The 22,173-nt window shown below is 39.4% G+C and overlaps 1 protein-coding gene across 1 annotated transcript; it reads right to left on the bottom strand.

Annotated features, from left to right (window-relative positions):
- Positions 1 to 16,505: 16,505 nt before the first annotated feature.
- Positions 16,506 to 18,591, bottom strand: LOC149202657 (uncharacterized). The gene is made up of 3 exons (XM_089403200.1): positions 17,176 to 18,591; positions 16,991 to 17,083; positions 16,506 to 16,818 (listed from the first exon to the last, which is right to left on the bottom strand). The coding sequence occupies exons 1-3, from the start codon at positions 17,302 to 17,304 to the stop codon at positions 16,621 to 16,623; spliced, it is 420 nt and encodes a 139-aa protein (XP_089259326.1). The 5' UTR covers positions 17,305 to 18,591; the 3' UTR covers positions 16,506 to 16,620.
- Positions 18,592 to 22,173: the final 3,582 nt, after the last annotated feature.

Raw genomic sequence — 22,173 nt, 5'->3', positions numbered from 1 at the left:
CATCCATTGAGATGGATGACCACCTTTTGCATGGTACCAAACTTGGAGTACAATGCTTGCATAACTGTGTCAAGGGACAATACTTCATCTAGTATTTCCTTCTTCAATTCAGCTTGGGTGGACATTGTCACCAAGTCTCCTCCTTGCTTGGCCACCTGTAGTTCCTTCGCCATTTTCTCATTCTCAGCTATAAGAAAATGAACACTTGAGCTAGTGGCTTTGGCATACACTTTGGTTGCATCGGCCAAAGCAGTTGGATGCTTGCGCACATCAATCACGATCACTCGTTCTTCAACTTGCACAGGGGATGTTTGATCCTCTGGAGTTGACACTCTGCGAGACTGCACAACTCTATGTTGGGATTCATCAAATGAGATGTTGTGCATCTCTTCTTCCAGTTGATCGCCAACGATCTTAGTGCCTCCTCGGTCATCCGAGACTTGCTCTTCTTCTAGATGCATTGAAGCGGGTGAGTCGACCTCTTTGTGGTGAGGCATGAGGTCGGTATCCTATTCCAACTCCTACTGCTCCATGTTTGCATCCAACTGTTGAAGTGCATGTTCTATCTCATGAGAAAAGTCATTCCCCTGTGATGGTTCACCTGATGCTAGTTGTTTAGATGAATCAACTACATGTACGGGCGTTTCTTTGTATGTCTTCACATGATGTTCCCCCTATTGTATCTATTGTTGTTGCGCTTCCCTCTCCTATTTGTGCAGCTCTTGTTCCTTTTGGAGTTGCTCCCTGAGCTCATGCAACTCCTTCTCTACTTCTTCCATTCTCTTCTTGTCCTTCTGCCTGCGAGATTCGCTTGTCGCATTGCTGCCTCTTTGACTCTATGGCCACAGCTACTTTCTCTACAAGTGGATCTGCTCAAAACTTGTAGCTTTGCTCCTCCTCCATGTGATCGCCAATATTCCTCTTCCCTTTCTCGTGCACTGCTATGCTAGGCTCTGCTGCCACTACTGCTACTGTTTCTACCGCTAGTGCTCTCCATGATGCTACTTCAATAACCACTCCACAACTAATCTGACTAGTTCATTGGGTCTAGAGAAACTGTAGCAATATATCCATGGGTCCTCCTCGGCCCAATGAAATGCCCTGTAGATCCAGTTGAACTGATATCTCATGCAGTGATCCTTCACAATGCAATGTGGGTCATACGAATTGAAGCTTTGGAGGTCGAATGGATACTTCTTCATCATTTCTGCTTCGACATCCGCTTTCTTGATACTCCGAATCTCACATAACCCAATCCGCAACGGAAGAGTGGGCCAAGTGCCTTCTTCTTTCGCTGCAGTCTAGCTGTCAATCCTGTCGAGATGTGATAGGATACATCCTAAATGATAAGTATGTCCAAGGTGAACTTTGGAAGAACATGAGGTGGCTTCTCCGCACTGAACATTCAGATGAAAGTCTCGGACGGTGAGGCATACCAATCTGCAATACCTATCAATGCCTCCATTTCCTCCTTTGACATACAGGGTGGATCTTGTTCGAATATCATCTTGTATAAAGGGACAACAAAATGATCGGACAGCCGTGTGATTACTCCTTTGAAGCTAAATTCAAACAACAACTTAAAATATGTGTTCACAGTAGTCTCCGACGGTGACCATGCCCACTCCAAGCCCAGGAACACTTGTCGGGCACAGACTGCGTCTAGGATGTAGGCGAACATGTAAATCTATGCATCCATACCTCCAGGTAACTGTCAAGCCTTCATGACTTGCTCCTTCAGCTAATGAGCGAGTATGTTGGACTAGTTACATGCTTTTCCTTCTCTAGCCACTTGGTCTAGTGCAACCACCCAACACTGTGGGAAGGTTTCCGTGCTTTCTTGGCCATACAGTCGACAAGAAAATATGATCAAGTATTGGTATGACTTCCTCAGTATCTTTGTCTCGTAGACCTGGTTGGGTGTCATCTTGAAACAAGCTGGCTCCTTTACCCAATATTTCAGAATGTCTCTAGAGTTAGCACTGTTTTTGGGTAAGCTGAATGGAGTCTCCATGATAGTCACAGGCTTTGACATCTGATACATCTCATCATAATCCTGTTCCCAGAAGGTCACAAGCTTCGTCCCACTGACACTGCTCAAGGTCATCGTCTCGGGATCAGTGTGAGAGATGATCCAGTGTATCATGTCCATGCATGGGAACACGAGATATCTACATGCAATCTGGTACAAGCTGGACTTGTGAATGTTCACGTACACCTGACGGTCTTTGAGGTGTTCCCCAAAAGTGCCTGCAAATGTTTCATTAACTTCTTGCCACTTCAGTTTGATGTTCTTGTCTAGATACAACTTTGCATCTTCATATGTCGACGGACAAGAGGACATTTTGCTCAGCTGCTGCTCCAGTTGCATTTCCATCAGTGTCTTGAGATCCTATTCTCTTGGAATCCATTGAGACAGATGAACATCTAAAATATCTAGAGACAAGCAACATGCATGGCAAAAAATCTGTTAGCAAAAACAAAGTGAATTCTGGGGAATGACACAACACATGCCTGGGAAACTGATGATCAAGATTGCACAATTTCTTCTGGGAGGTTGGGTGGCTGGCTGCCAAAACTGCGCAAAAGGTAGTCTGGGTTGTCTGGGAGGTAGGACTAGCTACTAGATCTGTGCAATGCGCAATCCAGACTAGCTGCTGGCTGCTGGGATTGTGCAATGTGTAATTCTAGCTGTGAAGGAATGCATGCCCAAGGACTAATTTGCACAATTTCCTGGGCTAGCAGTCACTGTCCTCCATAAATGTGCAAAACAATCCTAAAGGCTAGTGCTAGGAAAAGATGTACATTTTTAGAGAGGAAGGCAGAGCTTGCCTTCCCCAAATTGCACAATGCAGTTTCAGTGAGGCAGAGTCTAGGCCAAGGTTGGCCCGACTCACCAACGGGCAATTGAAAGAAAATAAGACATTGAATGCATTGCAACACTAAGTGAAAGCAAAAGTGATTGACAGTGCATGCAAAACATGAATGAAAGATTCAGTAAACAGATCAACATGCATGTGGGTGAAGCAGTTCGCCGGTTGGGCGAACGTTCGTGCAAAGCATTTTCATGCATGGGACAATAATGAGATAGCAATGAAAAATGAAACAGAGCTAGGACACGCTAGTATACATGTAAACGACAAAAAGTGTCCAAAGAAATCAAGCAAACAACATTCATACAAGCGAATAAACAAAAAGTGATAGAAATGTTGAAAAAGACAAGTTGAGACCACTTACCCAGGAATAGCTAAGTCGGATACATCAAAGAGTCTTGGATGTGCTGTGAGATGTTAGAGTTCCAAGATCGATGTGAAAGAATGAGCTTTGATGTGTTGAATAAATAAGTTTGGTCTCATGACATGCATTCCACAAATCTAGGAAAAAGCGACACTTGGAGGGAAACTTCTAAAACAAGGTTGCATTTAACCCCCGACTGCTAAAAATAGCCCCCTAAATCATGGGATGCCTTTTGCATGCTAGCTTTTGCTCTTCTGAGAAGAATCAATCATGCATGCATGCAAGTCAAGTTTACTTGATCCTGGGTGGAACTAGTTAACCAGACCGCTCATGCATGCAGCTGCTCAACTGCTTGAGAAAAAATTGCATTTCTGGTTGGGAGATGGGTTGATTGCCCAGGAGGTTTGTGCAATTTCTAGGCAAAGCAGTTCACTACTGCCCAGATTTGCACAAATTTTAGGCTGAGCAGCCCTGTTGGGGAAATTTGCACAATTTCTGTTGGGAGTGTTGGTTGGTAGAATTATGCAATTTTGGAGCCCAGCAGGCTGCCAAACTGAATTACACAATTTCTAGAGGGAAGGCTGGTTTCCCTCCAGAAATGTGCAATTTTCTTGGGGAAGTTGCTCAACTTGCAACTGGACCAAGTCCAAGTGGACAACCTGTGAGGGAAGTGGATCAAGCTATGATCGACATGCTGCCTTTGTGCATGAAAAACACTGAGCTTGTGTACTTGATGAAGAAAGACAAAGTGCTGCATAAGGTTGGTAGGGAGGCTCCAAAACAAGCTAAGACAAAATTTTCGAGGATGGTTGTAGCCGCTACAACAAACAGTCTAGTTGATGCCTTGATTAACATTGATTGAAGTGGCTTTTCATTCAGAGGGAGAAACTCTCCATAAGATCCCAATACCTATTATCTACATAAAATGAATAGAAGACACTTAACTGTTAAAGGAAGGATTTTCGACATGAATAAACATTTGATGTTGTGGAAAAAGGTTTTGGAAAGTTTTGAATTGAGCAAAGAAGGTTTCTCCTAATCCAAGCCCCAACCACTTGGAGAAAGGCTTGAGGGTGTGGTTATAATCCTCCCAACCACACAGAAGAGGGCCTATGGGTGTGGTTGAGCCTGTAGGACACACAAAATAAAATATTATGCATGATACCAAGAGTGCACTAGGAGTATGTGTTACAGATCCATTTGGGCACATCACTCCCATCATTCAGATCAATACTATTAGGGCTCATCAAACCCTAATCAAGTTGCCACATGCCCTAGACAAGTCAGCACTTTGAATGCCTCCTTCCCTGAGAGTTTCTTGGCCTGAAGCCCTCCAGAAATGCCTCCTTGATAGACCAAAGTAGCCTTGGTCAGGGGTAAGTGCACTTCAGTGTAGGTAGGCCCATGTTAGGGTGCTTTCCAGAGCACTTAGGCCTACTTTGACCTGTGCTGGGTGAGATTGAGAAAAATCATCATAATGTTCTGGGAATATTCTTATCTTCTGGAGCTTTCTAGAATATTCCCACACTTGTCATCTCCTATGAGCTTGAAATTGGATACGGAATGAGTTAAGCAACCTCCTATCCTCTCATCCCTTCCTACATGGAAACTAACTATAAGTTTGGAAGGACATTCAATACCCTCATTTATGACCAAACCTCGTCTATTTTCCTATAAATTGAGCACTCATCTAAGTGATCAGGGGCTGGACATTGAGAATTTGTAAGGAGATACTGTTGGTGTGAGGATTGAGATTGTAAGCAAGTATTGTTATGCTGCCGGAGTGTTATGCTTTTGATGTGATTTTGGCTGGTACCCAAGCTGGAGGAGTGACATTGGATCGGACTTCATGGTTGCAACTCTTCCTTCTACTTAATAAAGTTGTTTATACCTTTTCCCATATTCTTGTCTTTATGTATGATGACTATATGTGTAAATGCTTTCAATTCCATTTGCTTATAGTAGATAGATCTCTTGCTTTGATTGGTTTTTGTCCTCTATTTATGATTGCAGGTACTTGTCGAGCAGATTAAGTTTGAGATGGAGCGATGGGAAACATACAAACGAGACAAAGGGAAAGCGAAAGATAGCAAGTAGGTCCCTTGTCTTATTTATGTTCTATAGAAAAAGGTTAAGCGCTTTAAATCTGTTGTTGTAGGTGTAGCTACCCACCTAGGGAAATTATGTTTATCCGTAGATGAAAAATTCCACATAACAAATTGGTGACTCCGTTGGGGAATGATCATTGTTTCGGTAGTTTACCTTCATCCTAATACACCCTAGTAGACTTTCCTTGCTTCCATTGATCTTGTTTCAGCCTTTTTGAAGTGTTTTTTGGTAAAAATTGTGCTTGAAAGTCCCTAGGATGGCCTCTCTGGCACCAACGCAGGTTTGGTCAAGAGACAAAGCGCTGTAGAGCACCCTTGGCTTGAGGAAAGTGCTCTGAAGTGTACTATCCTCCCATTCAATGTTGCGTTGATCCTCCTTAGGTCAAAATTCTCACCTTTGACTTGATTTTTCCCAAATTTCCTTCTGTTTCTACTTGTTGAAAGATCAATGATGCTTGTGTCTCTAAAATCAATTTGTGTTTCCTTTGCTAGCCCTACTTTGGACTTGATTGTTTAGTGTTTCTTAAATGATTTCTTTATCACTATTAATTCATTGTCAAAGTTAGTTTATAGTCGATTAATCTTTGCTCAAAAGAAAGTGTCGTAAAAGTCTTCATTTCTTTTGAAAAGGAACTGTCGTAAAGTCTTCATTCTTGCAAAAAGATTGATTGATTGTATGTGCATTAGTTTCCTTTTGTTCATTTCAAACATTAAGGGAATTGAAAAGAAAAACTTGCATTGTGCATTGAAAAAGTTTGTGTGTGCTCATAGGAATAGTTTAGGGAAATTGCATTAGATGTGCTCTTTGCTCTTTGATTAAAAGAATCTGATTGCTCTATCCCTACTAGCTAAGGTTTTCATTGTTCAAATTGAATGAAAAGAATGCTTATCATATTAGTTGCATTCTAGGAATTTCAAAGACATCACGTGGTGAACCTTGAAAGGCAAATTCTTAATCAAGATCAACTTAAAATTAACCTCAATTAACCTAATGGAGCATTGTCACCTAACACAAAACATTTAGAGGTTCTAGGCTAGAGACGTGTTCCGGCATCGTAAAACATAGCAGTTGTCGCTAACTTGTATGCGATACATTCCAAGTGTGATACCTCATTCCACGTACGTGAGTATATCATAGCTCGTCCACGTACCTTTGGGTATACAAGAAGGTGTTACAGTACAAAAAGTATACAGGAATTCTCTCACTGTGCAGTTTTGCATTAGACAACGCTAATACGGATTTGGCCTCCACGTACTTTCGGGTATATATGGGAGGAAAACACTAGGTTGTTATCCATCCTTAGGTAACTGAGTCGGCTGCCTTATACACTGTGATACACCGAACATAGCATTCGGGGAGATTTCCTGCCCATACTTCTCGATTCACCGGGAGGTATTCTACAGTTCACAATTGCTTGGTAAACCTTTTTCCTAGTTTACCCCTTTTTGTTTATTTTTGTTTTGTAATAAAATCAATCAGCAATCGTGGATGAAAATCAACCTTACCTCGTCGTTCATAGAGAGCAGCGAGTTAACCGCCTTTACCGCCCAAAGCTACACCTATCTGGTCGAAGCGGTCTCGTTTGACTTGATCCAATACTTCACAAACTTCTGCTTCTTCATCTATATTACTAGAAACACCTATACCAGTAAGTAATATGACCCCAATTACTCCTATAGTTACTGGTAGATCTCTTACTGAAGTGGAATCTCCACAATTACCTGAGGAAACTAGAACTAAATCTAGTGAAATGGTAACCCAATTTGTTCAACAACAAGTTGATTCCCAACCTGTAGTTGTTCAACAATAAATTACTTCTGAACTTGAATTTGTTCAACCAAAAGTTGATCCTGAACCTATCACTATTCAATCAGAAGTTACTTCTGAACCAGGAGTTGTTCACAAAGCCCAACTTGAACTTGTTCTTTTACGAGAACATTTGGATCTTGAGGTTGAACAATTAGAAGTTGTTACCATACTAGAAGAAGATCAACCTGTACATCCTCCGACATCCGTAACTGTCGAGAATTCCTCTTTACCTCAGGAACAAATACCGGAAATCTATTACGGACATGACGGTGAAATTCTTCCACTTGGTTTGATTTCGATAAAAGAGGAACCTGAGGTAGAATCACCTAGAACTCCATTCCATTTAGGATTTGGACTTTATCTATATCCTCATACTCCTCATTTTACTACTCCTTTTGATCTTGATTACTTTCAGACACCCATTGATTCGTTAGGAAATTTATTTGGACATTTGACTATGGTAGAGTCAACATCCCAGACTGTACCATCTGTTACAGCTACAGCAGAATCTTCTGTCGCAACCTCTTCGATGTTTACTACGAAACCTGAGTCACACTTGTATGGTGTTCCGTCCATCCCATCGGGTTACCAATCTTTATCTAGAACCCACTTAGGTGTTGCTTCTAGCCCTTGGTCTTCACCAATGTCCTCTATAGGAATTTTATTTGGTTCCTCATTAACAGATACCGAACAACTAGACCCATCAAGTCAATATCAAGCTGGTTCATCTGGTTACCGTCCTATGTATCTGCTTTAAACTGGACTATCCCCATCCAGAGAGCAATATGCACAATCTCCTTATCCTCCATTTTTTGGGGGCAAACCATATGTCAGTATGTTGTCGTCTTTAGGTCAGCCTGGAATGATTGCCTGTCAGTGGAAGAGTGGGCCAAGGTGCCTTCTTCTTCCGCTGTAGTATAGCTGTCAATATTGTCGAGATGTGATAGATACATCCTAAATGACAAGTATGTCCAAGGTGAACTTTGGCAACATGAGGTGGCTTCTCCGCACTGAACATTCAGATGAAAGTGTCGGATGATGAGGCATACCAATCTGCAATACCTATCAATGCCTCCATTGCTTCCTTTGACATGCAGGGTGGATCTTGTTCGAATATCATCTTGTACAAAGGGACAACAAAATGATTGGACAACCATGTGATTACTCCTTTGAAGCTGCATTCAGACAACAACTTGAAATATGTGTTCACAGTAGTCTCCGTCAGTGACCATGCCCACTCCAAGCCCAGGAACTCCTGTCAGGAATAGACTACATCTAGGATGTAGGCGAACATGTAAATCTCTACATGCATACCTCCAGGTGACTGTCAAGCCTTCGTGACTTGCTCCTTCAGCTAATGAGCCAGTATGCCGGACTAGTTACATGGTTTTCCTTCTCTAGCCACTTGGTCTAGTGCAACCACCCAACTCTGTGGGAAGGTTTCCGTGCTTTCTTGGCCATATAGTCAACAAGAAAATATGATCAAGTATTGGTATGACTTCCTTAGTATCTTTGTCTTATAGACCTGGTTGGGTGTCATCTTGAAACGAGCTGGCTCCTTTACCCAATCCTTCAGAATGTCTCTGGAGTTAGCACTGCTGTTGGGTAAGCTGAATGGAGTCTCCATGATAGTCACAGGCTTTGACATCTGATACATCTCATCATAATCCTATTCCCAGAAGGTCACAAGCTTCATCCCACTGACACTGCTCAAGGTCATCGTCTCGGGATCAGTGTGAGAGACGATCTAGTGTATCATGTCCACGCATGGGAACACGAGATATCTACATGTAATCTGGTACAAGATGGACTTGTGAATGTTCACGTACACCTGACGGTCTTCGAGGTGTTCCCAAAAAGTGCTTGCAAATGTTTCATTGACTTCTTGCCACTTTAGTTTGATGTCCTTGTCTAGATACAACTTTGTATCTTCATAGATCAACAGACTAGAGGACATTTGCTCAGCTGCTGCTCCAGCTGCATTTCCATCAGTGTCCTGAGATCCTGTTCTCTTGGAATCCATTGAGACAGATGAACACCTGAAAGATCTAGAGACAAGCAACATGCATGGCAAGAAATCTGTTAGAAAAAACAAAGCGAATTCCGGGGAATGACACAACACATGCCTGGGAAACTAATGAGCAAGATTGCGAAATTTCTTCTGGGAGGTTAGGTGGCTGGCTGCCAGAACTGAGCAAAAGGTAGTCTGGGTTGTCTGGGAGGTAGGACTAGCTACTAGATTTGCGCAATGCGCAATCCAGACTCGCTGCTGGCTATGAGGATTACGCAATGCGTAATTCTAGCTGTGAAGGAATGCGTGCCCAAGGACTAATTTGCACAATTTCCTGGGTCAACAGTCACTGTCCTCCATAAATGTGCAAACTAGTCCTAGAGGCTAGTGCTGGGAAAAAATGTACATGTCTAGAGAGGAAGGCAGAGCCCGCCTTCCCCAAATTGCACAATGCAGTCTCAGTGAGCCAAAGTCCGAGCCAAGGTTGGCCCGACTCGCCAACGAGAAATTGAAAGAAAATAAGACAATGAATGCATTGCAACACTAAGTGAAAGCAGAAGTGATTGACAGTGCATGCAAAACATGAATGAAAGATTCAGTAAAAAGATCAACATGCATGTGGGTGAAGCAGTTCACTAGTTGGGCGAACTTTCGTGCAAAGCATTTTCATGTATGCGACAACAGTGAGATAGCAATGAAAAATGAAACAGAGCTAGGATAAGCTAGTATACGTGTAAATGACAAAAAGCGTCCAAATAAATCAATCAAACAACATTCGTACAAGCGAATAAACAAAAAGCGACAGAAATGTTGAAAAAGACAATTTGAGGCCACTTACCCGTGAATAGCTAATTCAGATGCATCAAAGAGTCCTGGATGTGGTGTGAGATGTCCAAGATCGAAGATCAATGTGAAAGAATGAACTCTTATGCGTCGAATAAATAATTTTGGTCTCATGACACGCATGCCACAAATCTAGGAAAAAGCGACACTTGGAGGGAAACTTCTAAAAAAAGTTTGCATGTAACCCTCGACTGCTAAAAATAGCTCCCTAAATCATGGGATGCCTTTTGCATGTTAACTTTTGCTATTCCGGGAAGAACCAATCATGCATGCATGCAAGTCAAGTTTCCTTTATCCCGGGTGGAACTGGTCAACCAGACTACTCATGCATGTAGCTACTTAACTGCTTGAGAAAAATCTTCATTTCTAGTTGGGAGATGGGTTGACTGCCGAGGAGTTTTGCACAATTTCTGGGCAAAGCAGTTCACTACTGCCTAGATTTGTGCAAATTCTAGGCTGAGCAACCCTGTTGGGGAAATTTGCGCAATTTCTACTAGGAGTGTTGGTTGGCAGAATTACACAATTCTGGAGCCCAGCAGGTTGCCAGACAGAATTACGGAATTTCAGGAGGGAAGGCTAGTTTCCCTCCAGAAATGTGCAATTTTCTTGGGGAAGTTTCTCAACCTATAGCTAGACCAAGTCCAGGTGGACAACCTGTGAGGGAAGTGGATCAAGCTATGATCGACATGCTGCCTTTGTGCATGAAAAACATTGAAGCTTGTGTACCTGACGAAGTAAGACAAAGTGCTACATAAGGTTGGTAGGGAGGCTCCAAAACGGGCTAAGACAAAATTTTCGAGGATGGTTATAGCCACTACAACAAATAGTGTGGTTGATGCCTTGATTAACATTGATTGAAGTGGCTTTCCATTCAAAGGGAGAAACTCTCCATAAGATCCCAATACCTATTATCTACATAAAATGAATAGAAGACACTTAACTGTTAAAGGAAGGATTTTGGACATGAATTAACATTTGATGTTGTGGAAAAAGGTTTTGGAAAGTTTTGAATTGAGCAAAGAAGGTTTCTCCTAATCCAAGCCCCAACCACTTGGAGAAAGGCTTGAGGGTGTGGTTATAATCCTCCCAACCACACAGAAGAGGGCCTATGGGTGTGGTTGAGCCTGTAGGATGCAAAACTAAAATATTATGCATGATACCAAGAGTGCACTAGGAGTATGTGTTATAGATCCATTTGGGCACATCATTCCCATCATTCAGATCAATACTATTAGGGCTCATCAAACCCTAATCAAGTTGCTACATGCCCTAGACAAGTCATCACTTTGAATGCCTCCTTCCCTGAGAGTTTCTTGGCCTCAAGCCCTCCAGAAATGCCTCCTTAACGAACCAACGTAGCCTTGGTAAGGGGTAAGTGCGCTTCAGTTTAGGTAGGCCCATGTCAGGGTGCTTTCCAGAGCACTTAGGCCCACTTTGACCTGCGCTGGGTGATATCGAGCAAAATCATCATAGGGTTCTGGGGATATTCTTATCTTCTAGAGCTTTCTAGAATATTCCCACACTTATCCTCTCATCCCTTCGTCCATGGAAACTAACTATAAGTTTGGTAGGCCATTCAATACCCTAATTTATGACCAAACCTTGTCCATTTTCATATAAATTGAGCACTCATCTAAGTGATCAGGGGCTGGATTTTGAGAATTTATAAGGAGATACTATTGGTGTGAGGATTGAGATTGTAAGCAAGTATTGTTATGCTGCGGAGTGTTATGATTTTGATGTGATTTTGGTTGGTACCCAAGCTGGAGTAGTGACATTGGATCAGACTTCATGGTTGCAAATCTTCCTTCTACTTAATAAAGTTGTTTATAACTTTTCCCATATTCTTGTCTTTGTGTATGATGATTATATGTGTAAATTATTTCGATTCCATTTGCTTATAGTAGATAGATCTCTTGCTTTGATTGGTTTTTGTCCTCTATTTATGATTACAGGTACTTGTCGAGCGGATTAAGTTTGAGATGGAGCGACGGGAACCATACAAAGGAGATAAAGGGAAAGTGAAAGATAACAAGTAGGTCCCTTGTCTTATTTATCTTCTATAGAAAATGTTAAGCACTTTAAATTTGTTGTTCTAGGTGTAGCTACCCACCTAGGGAAATTGTGTTTATCCATAGATGCAAAATTCCACATAAAAAATTGGTGACTCTGCTAGGGAACGATCATTGTTTCGGTAGTTTACCTTCATCCTAGTACACCATAGTAGACTTTACTTGCTTCCATTGATCTTTTTTCAGCCTTTTTGAAGTGTTTTTTGGTAAAAATTGTGCTTGAAAGCCCCTAGGATGGCCTCTCTAGCACCAACGCAGGTTTGGTCAAGAGACAGAGCGCTGCAGAGCACCCTTGGCTTGAGGACAGTGCTCTGAAGTGCACTGTCTCCCATTCAAGGCTGCGTTGATCCTCCTTAGGTCAAAAATCTCACCTTTGACTTGATTTTTCCCAAATTTCCTTCTGTTTCTGCTTGTTGAAAGATCAATGATGCTTGTGTCTCTGAAATCAATTTGTGTTTCCTTTTCTAGCCCTACTTTGGCCTTGATTGTTTAGTGTTTCTTAAATGATTTCTTTATCACTATCAATTCATTGTCAAAGTTAGTTTATAGTTGATTAATATTTGCTCAAAAGAAAGTGTCGTAAAAGTCTTCATTTCTTTTGAAAAGGCACTGTCGTAAAGTCTTCGTTCTTGCAAAAAGACTGATTGATTGTATGTGCATTAATTTCCTTTTGTTAATTTCAAACATTAAGGGAATTGAAAAGAAAAACTTGCATTGTGCATTGAAAAAGTTTGTGTGTGCTCGTAGGAATAGTTTAGGGAAATTGCATTAGATGTGCTCTTTGCTCTTTGATTAAAGGAATCTGATTGCTCTATCCCTACTAGCTAAGGTTTTCATTGTTCAAATTGAATGAAAAGAATGCTTATCATATTAGTTGCATTCTAGGAATTTCAAAGACATCACATGGTGAACCTTGAAAGGAAAATTCTTAATCAAGATCAACTTAAAATTAACCTCAATTAACCTAATGGAGCATTGTCACTTAACACAAAACATTTAGAGGTTCTAGGCTAGAGACGTGTTCTGGCATCGTAAAACATAGCAGTTGTCGCTAACTTGTCTGCGATACATTCTGAGTGTGATACCTCATTCCACGTACGTGAGTATATCATAGCTCGTCCACGTACCTTTGGGTATATAGGGTGGTGTTACAGTACATAAAGTATAAAGGAATTCTCTCACTGTGCGGTTTTGCATTAGATAACGCTAATACGGATTGGGCGCCCACGTACTTTCAGGTATATATGGGAGGACAAAACTAGGTTGTTATCCATCCTTAGGTAACTGAGTCAGCCACCTTGTACACTGTGATACACCGAACACAGCATTCGGGGAGATTTCCTGCCCGTACTTCTCGGTTCGCCGGGAGGTATTCTGCAGTTCACAGTTGCTTGGTAAACCTTTTGCCTAGTTTACCCCTTTTTGTTTATTTCTTTTTTGTAATAAAATCAATCAGCAATCATGGATGAAAATCAACCCTTATCCCGTCGTTCACAGAGAGCAGCGAGTTAACCTCCTTTACCACCCTAAGCTACACCTATCTGGTCGAAGCGGTCTCATTTGACTTGATCCAGTACTTCACAAACTTCTAGTTCTTCATCTAAATTACTAGAAACACCTATACCGGTAAGTATTGTGACCCAAATTACTCCTATAGTTACTGGTACATCTCTTACTGAAGTGGAATCTCCACAATTACCTGAGGAAACTAGAACTAAATCTAGTGAAACGGTAACCCAATTTGTTCAACAACAAGTTGATTCCCAACCTGAAGTTGTTCAACAATAAATTACTTCTGAACCTGAATTTGTTCAACCAGAAGTTGATCTTGAACCTATCACTATTCAATCAGAAGTTACTTCTAGACCAGGAGTTGTTCACAAAGCCCAACATTAACCTGTTCTTTTACGAGAACATTTGGATCTTGAGGTTGAACAATCAGAAGTTGTTACCATACCAGAAGAAGATCAACCGGTACATCCTCAGACATCCATAACTGTCGAGACTTCCTCTTTACCTCAGGAAAAAATACCGGAAATCTATTACGGACCTGATAGTGAAATTCTTCCACTTGGTTTGATTTCGATAGAAGAGGAACCTGAGGTAGAATCACCCAGAACTCCATTCCATTTTGGAACTGGACTTTATCTATATCCTCATACTCCTCATTTTACTGCTCCTTTTGATCTTGATTACTTTCAAACACCCATTGATTCATTGGGAAATTTATTTGGACATTTGACTATGGTAGAGTCAACATCCCAAACTGTACCATCTGTTACAGCTACAACAGAATCTTCTATAGCAACCTCTTCGATGTTTACTACGACACCTGAGTCACACTTCTATGGTGTTCTATCCATCCCATCGAGTTATTAATCTTTATCTGGAACCCACTTAGGTGGTTCTTGTAGCCCTTGGTCTTCACCAATGTCCTCTATAGGAATTTTATCTAGTTCCTCATTAACGGATACCGAATAGCTAGACCCATCAAGTCAATATCAAGCTGGTTCATCTAGTTACCGTCCAATGTATCCACTTTACATTCACTACAACAAAACCAGCGATTTGCGCCAGATTTAGCACCAGATTTTAGTGCATTTTTTTTGTAATTGTGATGAGCAACCTGGCGCTAAATCTGGCTCTATTGTACAATTTTTAAAGCGTCCTTTTTTGCACCTGATTTTGCATCCTTTTTCACGCTAGATTTTGCATCATTTTTTACACCAAACTATGCATCATTTTTTGCGTCAAATTTTGAACCAAGATTTGCATCTTATTTTATGACAGGTTTTGCTTCTAGTTTTGTGTCATTTTTTGCATCTATTTTTCATTCTCTTTTGCTTCCTATTTTGTGTCATTCTTTGCTTCCATTTTTGCACCATCATTTGCATCAAGTTTACACTGTATTTTGAATCCAATTTAACGTCTTTTTATGCATCCATTTTGTGTCAGTTTTTGCATCTAGTCTTACGCCTAGTCTTACACTAGTTTTTGCTTCTATTTTTGCACCAGCTTTGGTGCCTATTTTTGCACCATGTGTTGAATTTGATTTAGCACCAAATTTTGCATCCATTTTTGTGCCCATTTTTGCATCTTTTTTTGGACCATTTTTTACATCCACATTTACGTTTGATTTGTCTCCATATTTCCCATCTCATTTTGCACCATATTTTGCGTCATTTGTTTCATCCAATTTTGCATCATTTTTAACACCATCTCTTGCATCTAATGTTACATCATTTTGAGCATCCAAATTTGCATTTATATTTGCATCTTATGTTGAGTCATGTGTTGTGTCCACCTTTGCATCTTATTTTGTGTCTAATGGTACATTCAATTTAGAGCCATTTTTTACGTCTACTTTTGTATTTGTTTTTGCACCAAGTTTTGCATCCAATTTTAAGCTATTTTATGCCCCTTTTTGCACCATTTTTTTGTGTCTACTTGTGTCGAATTTTGCACCATTATTTACACCGACTTTTTCATCCAATTTTGCATTTTTTTGGTGTCTAGTTTTACATCGTTTTCACCATCCAAATTTGCATCTTTTTTTGCCTCATTTTGTGTCCACATTTGGATATAATTTTGTGTCTGAATTCGAGCCTAAATTTGCATGTGATTAGGAATCATTTTTTACATCCAATATGGCATCCTTGGTTTCACCTTTTTTCAGCCCCATTTTGCATCTTGTTTTATGTCTTTTCTTACATCTTTTTTTTTTTTCCTTTTTTGCACCCAAGTTTGCATCCCGAATTTACACCATTATTTGCATCATCATTTGTCATATTAATTTGTAACGTTTTTTGCTTCTTTTTAACGCTCAACTTTGCATCTTATTTTACATCTAGTTGTTGTCTTTTTTTGCATCTAATTTGGTGCCCATTTATGTGTCCTTGTTTTTGCCCAATTTGATATCCTTTTGTATGCCATGTTTTGTTCCCTTCTTTGTGTCAACTATTGCACAATTTTTCACTTCTAATTTAAGACACTTTGTATGTCAATTGTTTGCATTTTGTATTAATTCCTAGTTTAACATCCAATTTTACTTTCAATTTTGCATCCATGGTTACATCCGCATTTGACTTCTTATATAGAGTATATTTTTCTTTACATATATGACCCCCTTTATAGATTCATAGTGAAATATATGATAGTTTCTAAATATCATTAAAGCAGATATCACAATTCAAAATCATTTGTAAAGAAATTTAAGAGAAATTGACAACATCCATCCAAAAAAATAACAATGTGTCATTAACAATTTTCAAAACATGTATAAAATAGCAACATAATACTAATAAAATCAGTATTATTTTTAATCAAAACAAGTAAAATTCAAATATGATTAACAAATCAAAATATTTCATGAATATCATTATTCTACGATAAATTAACAACATACATAAATCAAACTCATCGTATGATTACAAAATCAAAATGTCTCATTGATATAGGGTAAATTCACAACACCCATCTAAACATAGCAATGTCATTCTACACAATAATTTCTTCATAAAAAACAATGCATGTGCATGCCTAGCTACCACCACCAAGATCATCCTCATGATCATCTTGACCATCCTCATTACTCTGATCCACATAATCACCAACACCGCAACTATCATCATCATCTCCTCCTTCACCACCATCATCCTCATCCTCATCCTCATCATCTCCTGATATATGTTGAACATAATTTGGATCATCGTCTTGGCAATCATTACCTATAGCATTCTGACAAAAAAAATCAATATTACATGTTAGTATTAATTACATAACACAACGCATGTTTTTGTTATACAATGTTAACCATAAAATGAGGTAAGATATAATATCTAATAGTACTAAAAAATAAAATGAAAATATGGTTTAAAAGTATATTGGAAATCCAACTAAGATTATATACCATAGAGTCCATCCAAACAACAAATTCAACCCATCTCTTTTGCTGCAGCACCTCCTTTTCCAAATGATTTGGAGGTCTTCCATATTTTAGTTCCTATCAATCAGTAAATAGGGAGAAATTAGATAACAATGACTTTCTTCTAGTACAAAATTTATTAAAAAATATCACATGTTTAATATACTTACAAAGGTTGTTATCAGTGCTTTTAAACCTTTCTGGCCACTACGATGACTGACTTTTGTCTTGGTTAACCTCGCCTTGGATGCCTTGTCCTTAAACATAAACCAATTCAATTTATTTTCACACAAATACATGTCTAAGATACTTATAAGTATTAATACATTCTAAATAATGTTTAATGAAAAATTCAATACCTGAATGCTCTCATTGCCGGCTTTTCTTTGTGCATCCAACTTCTCATATGATTTTACAAGTTCTTTCCATACTTTAAAAGGTATGTCAATAGGTCTTTGTTTCAGTCTTTGATCTTGAGGCATTTTTTTAATTTTTCTTGTTTGGGTAAAAATTTTGGTTAAAAAAAACCGAACAAGTAATTCACATCAATGGCATGGGGACTCTATGGATATGTGTAAAAAAATAGCTATAAAGAAAACATCCAAAAAACATATGAGCTCTCCCTTTGATGGTCACTTGGGGCATATGGCTGGAAAGGAACAACTCCATTTTCGAAAATCAAGGACAATCCTTTCTCAAAGTCCTTCCTAATATTTGCTCCAAATGTCTTAAAATGAAAAACAAAATTCAAACGTCATCCTTAAACATCTCCCTTAAATATAAGGTTGGACCATAAATTCTTCACTTTTATTGTTATCGGCTCTGGAATGATTTTTCTATATGCAATTATATAATGAAATATGTGTGCACTAATGAAAAAACATTGAGTTTCATTTTTCATAATCACAAACAATGAAAAAAGAATCACACGTAACTAGCATCATTTTGGAAATTTTATATTTATTAAAAATCTTTAACATGTTTTCCTCCCATATCTCATAAAAAAGGTGTGAAATTTTTTATATACTCTCCAATAAGCACTACAACAAAACCAGCGATTTGGAGGTTTTACACTAAGTTTTTCAACATCGAACTTACTAGGGCTTGCACCACCGGCGTTATTAGTAAGAATCTCATGAGGTTTGCATAGCCATGATTATTAGAATCAAAATAGTAGGATTTGCACTAAAAAACAGTTCATAGAGCTTTCCTGCTGGGGAGAAAATCACAAGTTCAACTTCTGCAGTGCAGAGCACCAAGAGCTCGTAAGCTTTCTTCAGCAATCCACCTACGTTTGGAAAATGTAGCCTGCCTGCTGGCGATGTTCTCAATCCTCTTCCTCTGCATCTTTCCCCTCACTATTCTTGTATGTCCTCTTTCGTTTTTCCCTCCAAACAAACCCTCTCAAATTGAGAAAGCAGAACAACTCACTCGATGAGAATCCGAATCCAATTATCGCTTCTAACAATAACCCAATATGATACCAGAAGTGATTACACAAAACCTCATTGACTCTTCATTTGTTTGGAAAAGAGCCAAGCATATACTTCTGACGAGGGTTTCCGTCTCAAGTCTAGCTCGCAGGACGTCGCTTAGTTAATTGCGAGAAAAGTTTTCCACCTGCCTGTCACATACGGTTTGTCACACTATATATTAAAATAAGGTTGATCATACTAACAATAAGGTTGTATAGTTTAAAAGGAGGGCTCTCCTGACTGCATTTGGTTGGTTTATAGAAAAGATTGCTGGAATGTGTAATGTGAATGCTCTGCTAACTGTTTTTTAAGCATTTGGAAGTATTAAAACCCCCTAGGATAATTAATGTAAGACCTGTTAATTAATGTGTAAAGATGGCTATTGTCCTTGGGCTACCTTATCTGTTCGTGTTTAGTGATCTGTGGTATTATGACTCCTCAAGTCACTATTAAACCATGAGAAACATGCCCAGGCAAACTAGTGTGACATTGTGGATGAGAACCAAAACTAGACTCCTATAACCTCCTTTTTCATCCTTTAAATTGCAGAATTAACTGACTGTTCTAGTAATCATTCTTGAGCACCTGAAGATGTGCACCCTAAATAATAAGAATAATACCCTGTAACATATGAATAGTCCATCATGTGCATGTAGGATATGCACATGAGGTCCAATAAAATCACTAACCAGAATACCAGGTGTTATTAAAGCCTCTACAGGTTGATATATATGAATGTTACAGTGTGCAGGAGTATGATTCAATTCCATACGAAAATACAAAACATCTGATAGGATTTCCTTATACCTCATAGGCAAACAACCATTGTCCCTTCTATAGATGAGCAGAATAAGTGCTTGGTTCTCTACACTAAATAAAGACAAAGTATAGTACTTATTGCTGACAAAATAGGATTTAAATCGCGGTTCAATTGCTTGACATTCAGCTGGTCACAGAATTGTAGAGTGCATAATCATAAGTGATGTTGCGAGCCTCATTGCTCAAAGTCTAAGGGTCTTGCGAGCCATAATCACAGCCATGTATGGCATATCTTGTGATTATGGCATTTTATGAGGTCAATTCTTGTGAAGACATTTCAGTTTATAATAAATTTTGAACCTCAACTTTTGGCAAGACCTGGCTGAGCTAGGACATCAACAACACAGCTGATATGAATGACATAATCTAGCCTCAAGAGGGAGCCTCTTTTGTTTCATCACTCTAACAATCTATGAAGTGGTGGAAAGCATAACAACTTCCCCTTGAATATGACACCTAAACTGAGTACAAATCCTAAATGATGCAGCCCTTGGTGCATGTCTCTCAAAGTATCGATATTTCAAATGTTGAAAGCTCTTGTGCCCATTTGATATGCATTCGATTGCAGTTCCCCTGAAGAAAGAATCTTATAAAGGTGAGGCCATGGCCAATATGTTAGCCATATCCATTGGAGTTGCCATTGCTTGACAAATTTAGTGTGATCAGTCCCACCATGATTCACATGGGCTGCTACTCAACACTGGCTGTTGCTATTGTAAGAGTCTTCAAGCTCGTTGAACCCATAGTATTGATAAGTGTATTCTTTGGGTCTCTGGTTTTCAAATTCTGCCTATGTTTTCCTCTCAGTATCATTATTTCAAATGCTGAAACCTCTAATTCCCATTGCTGTGTATTTGATTGTGGTTTCCCTGAAGAAAGAAGCTTATAAAGGTGAGCCCGAGGCCAATATGTTGGCCATATCCATTGGAGTTACTATTTCAGCTTATGGGGAGGCCAAGATGAATGCATGGGAGGTGATTCTCCAGTTAAGTGCAGTTGCATGTGAGACTACCCAATTGGTTCTCATACAAATTCCACGAACATCAAAAGGGATTAAGTTGAATCCCATCACATCTTTGTTGCTCCTTGTTGCCTTGTTTTTCTCAGCACCCCCTGGGCCTTAGTAGAATACCCATTTCTAATAATCAAGGTCTCTTCCTTTGATTTGGATTACATGACATTTCTGCTTGTGCCTTGGCTCTTAATCTTGCAGTGTTTCTTCTGATAGGAAAGACTTCAGCCTTGACTATGAATGTTGCTGGTCTTGTCAAGGACTGGCTGCTCATAACATAATCTGTCTGTAATAAATGAAAAGGTTACAGTCATAAACTTGAGTGGGTGTGGACTGGCTTTTCTGGCTGTCTGTTACTATAATCATTTGAAACTTCAAGCTCTCAAGTCCAATGACAACCAACCAAAGTACCTCAGCAGTGCAGCTGATGCCAATGATGAAGGAGAAGGTTTGATAATGACGAGTGGGAGATTCTCAATCAGAGATTCAGAACCAGTAGAGAAAAATCAAACTCAAGCTTCAGGATTAGGTATTTAGATCATTAATATTGTCTTGTGCTAGAGATTACTGTTCTTGGATTGGCTCCTCTATGCCCAGATCTATTTGCAGGGAACAGGCCAGTCATTCACAGTGAAGAAGATAATGACAAGATTAGTGTATAATGATGGACAGGATGGTGCCATGGTGCCAACCTAAATCTCAAGTAAGGAGACATCTGTTCATCAATTTGTCAAGAAGCATGGCCTACAATTCAATTGCTCTAAGCCTATCACTTCTTCCACCTGTCAAATAAATTGTTTCTTGTTTGTTTAGTTGACTATGGTTCTAATAAATATACTATTGTTTGATGTAAAAAGACAAAACAAAACAAAAAATATGGAAAGTTGTGACCCCATTTTCTAACTACAAATTGAAATCGGATTACCATAGTGACCACCTCTGCTTATTGGAATCAAAAAGGGGGTGGGTTAACCCAATACGATACCAGAAGTGATTACACAAAACCTCATTGACTCTTCATTTGTTTGGAAAAGAGCCAAGCATATACTTCTGACGAGGGTTTCCGTCTCAAGTCTGGCTCGCAGGACGTCGCTTAGTCAATTGCGAGAAAAGTTTTCCACCTGCCTGTCACATACGGTTTGTCACACTATATATTAAAATAAGGTTGATCATACTAACAATAAGGTTGTATAGTTTAAAAGGAGGGCTCTCCTGACTGCATTTGGTTGGTTTATAGAAAAGATTGCTGGAATGTGTAATGTGAATGCTCTGCTAACTGTTTTTTAAGCATTTGGAAGTATTAAAACCCCCTAGGATAATTAATGTAAGACCTGTTAATTAATGTGTAAAGATGGCTATTGTCCTTGGGCTACCTTAGCTGTTCGTGTTTAGTGATCTGTGGTATTATGACTCCTCAAGTCACTATTAAACCATGAGAACCATGCCCAGGCAGACTAGTGTGACATTGTGGATGAGAACCAAAACTAGACTCCTATAACCTCCTTTTTCATCCTTTATATTGCAGAATTAACTGACTGTTCTAGTAATCGTTCTTGAGCACCTGAAGATGTGCACCCTAAATAATAAGAATAATACCCTGTAACATATGAATAGTCCATCCTGTGCATGTAGGATATGCACATGAGGTCCAATAAAATCACTAACCAGAATACCAGGTGTTATTAAAGCCTCTACAGGTTGATATATATGAATGTTACAGTGTGCAGGAGTATGATTCAATTCCATAAGAAAATACAAAACATCTGATAGGATTTCCTTATACCTCATAGGCAAACAACCATTGTCCCTTCTATAGATGAGAAGAATAAGTGCTTGGTTCTCTACACTAAATAAAGACAAAG

This window comes from Pinus tabuliformis, chromosome 2_1 (genome assembly GCF_031772625.1).
Source record: "Pinus tabuliformis cultivar Carrire ecotype Pingquan chromosome 2_1, CPIR1, whole genome shotgun sequence".
Classification (NCBI taxonomy): domain Eukaryota; kingdom Viridiplantae; phylum Streptophyta; class Pinopsida; order Pinales; family Pinaceae; genus Pinus; species Pinus tabuliformis.
Note: the sequence above shows the minus strand (reverse complement) of the source record. Positions and strands in the feature narration are given on the sequence as shown.